The sequence below is a fragment of the Sinocyclocheilus rhinocerous genome, unplaced genomic scaffold (assembly GCF_001515625.1).
Source record: "Sinocyclocheilus rhinocerous isolate Xijiao unplaced genomic scaffold, SAMN03320098_v1.1 scaffold167, whole genome shotgun sequence".
NCBI lineage: Eukaryota > Metazoa > Chordata > Actinopteri > Cypriniformes > Cyprinidae > Sinocyclocheilus > Sinocyclocheilus rhinocerous.
In genome coordinates this window covers 495,454-500,928 of record NW_015634008.1, presented here as the reverse complement: position 1 = coordinate 500,928, position 5,475 = coordinate 495,454, and the positions used below count along the sequence as shown (strand labels likewise).

At 40.5% G+C, this 5,475-nt stretch overlaps 1 protein-coding gene across 1 annotated transcript in view; it reads right to left on the bottom strand.

Moving 5' to 3' along the window:
* The window catches only part of LOC107744873 (chondroitin sulfate proteoglycan 4-like), a 16,863-nt gene that overhangs the window by 9,291 nt on the left and 2,097 nt on the right, over positions 1-5,475 (bottom strand). The window contains exons 2-3 of the mRNA XM_016558691.1: positions 1,416-4,988; positions 337-810 (exon numbers count right to left, since the gene is read on the bottom strand). Of these exons, the coding sequence (XP_016414177.1) occupies positions 337-810; positions 1,416-4,988 (4,047 nt within the window). The remainder of the gene's footprint in view (positions 1-336; positions 811-1,415; positions 4,989-5,475) is intronic.

The following is a 5,475-nucleotide window of genomic DNA, read 5'->3' as shown; positions in this document are numbered from 1 at the left end:
CCTGTCTGTTATGTAGTGCCCTGTTATACTGCATTACTGTGTAATATTTATGGTTTCTATAGCCGTGGCATCATTATGATGGTATGAAGGGATGGATTAATTCATGTAGGACGCCACTGAAGGCCTAGGTGTAAAATGCACGGCCCGCCACTGATATATATATATATATATATGCATGCATAAAACAACAATACACAATATATATAATATATAAATATAATAATAATATATAAATAAAATACAAAACAAAGTACAAAAACACTTGAGTGATTGTTTATGCCTTTTCAAAGTCCATTCTTTTAAAATAAAGAATGTTAAAAATTGGGACACCTTTACCTGCTTCCTTGTAAAGTAGGTTGTGGGAATCCCTCTGAAACGTGAATTCTCAATGCGGCCATGCAAAGGACCCTCTGAGACGTAGTACACAAAATTGAGGCCTGAGAAATGTGGGTTTGTTACACTTATAACGTCCTCTGTGAGAGCTTTAGATGCCCCTTCCTTCAGAGTGATATTGGACACCTCAATGGGTATGAGGCCTGGGATGATATCCACAGACATGATGATGTCATTGACCTCTGCGACCCCATTGCTGGCCTCTAGAGTGAATGAATCACTCTCTTGGCCAGGTGCCACCTGTACATACTGAATGTTGCCAGCATTAACATCCCGCTGGGAAAAGGTCACTAATGGGTCCTCTTGTGTTCCTTGGTACTGATCTTTAACCTCAATAAAATGGCGTAAATATCCATGAGATGGGGCAACTTTGACAGTGAAGGTTATTTCTGAGGGTAAACTAGCCTCATGAGTCACCTGAAAAGAAACAGAAATAATATTTTATTTGTGTATCTTACATTCAGTGCTGGGGAGCAACTAACTAACAGTAGCGATGCTACAAACTTAAGTACATTTTCATTTTCAGTGGATTTGTAGCTTTTTCCAGCAACAAGCTACTTTTTCCCATCAAGCAGCAGTTAAATAGCTTCTCTGGCTTTATTGGAAATAGCACATTAGCATAGTATTCTAGTATGCTACTCTAAATATAGCTTCTCTCATAGCGTCAGAAAGTCAGATTCATTCAAGTCAATCAGTTCACCCTAAATGGTCCCATAATGTAGCACTAGAAAATGTGATTCTATCTAGTGAATCAGTTTGTTCAAATGGTTCATCAGTTTGTTCAGATGGTTATTATGTTTAACTGCTAAAAATTATGATAAGCTTGTAGTTTGGTAAATTACAGTCTTAAAGTAGTTTCCCCAAAACTGTTTATACCAACGTAAGAACTAAAAACAAAACAAAACAAAAAAAGTCTGTGAATGGTAAAAGACATGAATCTTTAACAGAAAACAAAATCCCTTGATGGAGCAAAATAATGCTAAAATAGCCCAATAAAAGATCTAACTGATATGGACATTTACCTTGAGTTTATTGCTCTCAATCCTGACTGGTTTTCCCTCCTCCACCAGCAAGGTTTTGTTATGAATGACACTGGGTGGCCTTTGATGGCTTTCCAGGTACACCTTCGCATGGATTTTAACATCAAGTCGAAGATCCTTTGCTTCCACCAGGAGTGTAAAAACATCAGCCAGATTCTTACTATTGTCATGATGATAAGACAAGTGGCCATTTCTCAGATCATGCTGGGTGAATGACTCAATTTTGCTGCCTTTTAAATACAGCCCACCATGATTTGGAGCATCTTGGATTGTGAATAATATTTCATTGTCTTTTCGGATGTCAAGGTTTGTCTCTACGCTAAAGTTAGCATTAGTAAGTGTTTTGGCTTGCCCTTTCTGAACCAACAGGCCTGTGTTGTTGCCAATTTTTAAATAAGCATCCTGTGCGCTAATATCCAACAGAGAGGACACATAGTGTTTGCCATCTGACACAAAGAGAACAAAACGCCCAGAATTCATCCCGCGGTGAATGAACAGCACTTGTTTCTGTTCCAAGTCTTCTTGGCGAAACTGGTACAGCTTTTGTGAAGTGTCATTTGCAAGAACCAAATCCCCTATTGGGATACCACGCCGGGTGTAGACAAGCTGCCCATCACTGAAGTCTGAATCTGCATCATGGTAGCACAGGTCATCAAGTGTAAGTAATCTTTGTCCATTTCTAACAACATGAAAAACTTTGTCTACAATGCGGATGGGTTTCTCATCATTAACCAGCTCTATCGAGATGTTAAAGATGCCCTCCTTGGAGCCAATGTCATTATCTGTTATAGAAAGCTTTGTTACTGGACTTGTGGAGGCTATGAAGGTAAAACTATCAAGAGTCGTTTCACTGTCATCGTGAATATACATAATACGCTCCTCAAGAACATCTTGATTGGTAAAGGACATAATATTTTCAAAGTCTTTGGTAGAGTTGGACAAGTTGATTCGCATTAGCTTGCCATGGTGCGGTGTCTTTGTGACTGTGCAGTACATTTCTTTAGTGCTTAGAGTTTCAGCAAACAATTCATCCTTTGTAATGAGTTTACTCTCACCTTCAAGAAGTGACAGCCCGTTGTTTGTCATGAAAATGTTGTTGACATCTGCTTTAATATTGATTTTGAAAATGTGACTACCAGAATGTGCATGCTTTGAGAATATGTAGAAAACAAATTCATCACTTGTGTCCTCGTACGATCTTTCCGTTAGTTGGTATTCGACTTTCAGATCTGTGATGTCCTTTTGACAAAATGTGGAATTTACATCCAGCTTGGCATTATTCACTTCAATTATTCCCTTTTTTGGTAAAGTCAACAATCTAAAACGAAGCTCATCCTCAGACAAGTTTACACCGTGTGCTATTGCATACAGATGCTCGGAGTCAAATACAGCTCTCGTAATTTTGTCCAACTCTACAGGTTTATTGTTTTTTATTGTGTAGTCTATCCACTTTACCTTTATGGGAAACACAAATTCTTCAGTAGCTCTGGAGGCCACGGTTACTTTACACTTGAAGTGGTCTGTGCTATTACTTGTTTGGATGGACTGGTAGGTGCTGAGGTACCTCAACCGTTCCTTTTCAAGAACTCTTTGGGAAAACGATTTGGTCATCTTCCATTCGCCACTTGAGTGCATCCTCTGGAGCTCACCAAATCTGGGTGGCTCAATTACATCGTAACGGATTTCAACTACCTGCTTTAATGCATTGGTCCAGATGGCCAGTTGGTTGGTGCTTAAAAGAAACATCTCTCCTTGGATAACTTCCAGTCCCGTGTTATTGGAAATTTTATACTTAAGTCCTACAGCCATGATTCTAAGAACCACAGTGTTGCTCACCTTCTCTCCATCACTGACTCTCAACACAATCCTAGAGTTCCTCACACCTGTGTGGACATAATATATCTTACCATCTACAAGAGCTGAATGGGGAAAAGAAGTTACCAGTGCACCTGGATTGTCTTCGTTCTCCAAATACCCTGCATCGGCATTAAGGTTCCCTAACACAGAGTAAACAAGGTCTGTGTAACTGCTGTCAATGTCTATGGCCTTCAGAACATCAGTGGTCAGCCTCTTCTTGGAGTTTTCCAAAAGAGTAAACAGATTTCCCTCAGGCAGACTCAACTCAGGGGCGTCATTGGTTGCTGTAACGGTGACATTAAACCGGTACAACTTGTGTCCACTTAAATAGCCTGGCACTTCCTTTCTGCTACTGGAGAACAAAGAGAACATGAAGAAGTCCTGAGGGTCTTCAGATCCCCCATGGATGTACATCACTCTGCCGTGCCACAAATCCAGCATGCTGAATGTATGTTTAGCCTGCTCCTGGTCTACATCAAGCCTAAGCTGGCCATGCACTGGCTGCTCTTCAATCCTAAAGATGATCTGAGACTGACGGATGCCAAGCTTCTTGAAATCAAGGTTTACTTTAATATGCTTTGAATCCAAGGATCCCCGACCACCTTCTGGGACAACAAGGTTCCTAAGCTGTAGAAAATTGTGTCTGTACTTCTTGACAAGACCTTTGGCTAGGGTGGATACATCAGTGGATGGCAGCTGAGTGACAGAGTCAATAAAGGCCATGGGAAGGGTTGTTGGGCTCACTGTGCTGCTTATATCCAGCTCCTTTTCAGGTTCACAGCCAACAGAGATGTCTTTGGTTACCACAGCATTGGGGAGACCCATTTTGACATTATTTATTTTAATATCTCTGAAGCATCCTTTAAAGGAGCCACCTTTAACACGTTTCCCTGCTACTGAGGAAAGGCCAGCCTTTCTGACCTCAGAACGTGTGCTGTCATCTATTCCCCCAAGGAAAAGGGAACCTTTCAGATGAAAGGTTTTTGATCTAGAGGTAATGACGGACTTTACAGTCTCTCCATCTAATGTGAGTTGGAGGTTTTTCGGTGTGAAAAGGAGCTTAACGTTGTGCCATTTGTTGTCATTGATGAAGGTGAGGGAACGTAGCTCTGTTTTACTTCCGTCTTTACCGATTACTGCAGCAAGGAGACCTTTCTGGATCTCCAGTGCGACAAAATCTCCCTGTCGAGCTGAGTTGAACATGACGATCCCTTCTTCAGCTGATGTGTGGATTGAGCATTCAAAAGTCCATTCATGTTGTGCCGTCCAAGGAGGAAGGGATACATAAGCTCGTGAGCTGAAAAAACTGATTGGGTCATCCTCATTGGCAAAAAACTGAGGGTTGCATCCTAGGGAAACCTCATAGACATTCTTGAACCCTGAGTAGGGCCTTAGCGATGAAAGGAGGTTGTGCTGATTAAATATTATTTCATCAAGGCAACCACGAAAGCCATTGAGATCTCTGGACAGATAGGCCTGATCCAAACCTCCCGTACCACCAACATACAGGCCATCATTGATGTGCAGCTCTCGCTCTGGGCCTGCCATTCGCAGGCTGGTTTTGGAGTGGTTGTCCACAGTCAGTGTGACATTGTAAATGTCATGGAAAAGCTCTGCAGTGTGCCAGGCCAGATCATTCAGCTGGGTTCCACTGTCTGAGAGAAGGATATGCTCTCCAGATCCCAGATCCAACCTTACCTGTCAATGACAGAAACAATGTAAAAAAAAAAAAAAAAACTTTCCTTACACAATCCTATACATAAGAACACACAGATTTATATTTTTTTATAAATTCTCTAGACATAACTGGGGTCCAAATACTTTTCAAATAAATCTGAATTGAAAATAATTCTGTTTATGCTAGGCTAATACATACAACATTAAAGTAAACAGTTAAAGTAAATGTTAAAAAAATAATAAATAAAATAAAATAAAGTAAATATTTTCCAAATAATCTTAATAATTTGCTTTGGCTTTAATACAGTGACCGTATAAAGGCACTAGGGCTGTCGCGAGTCGTCGATTTTATTCGACTATTCGATTTTTTTAAATCCTCGACTTCATTTTGCTCGCGTCGACTAACGCAAAATACCGGAAGTGGCGCATTTCACGGACGAGAATCCATAAAACACATTTAGACTGTTTCCCAAGGCTGCATGATATATTAAACCCATTTAAAAATCAT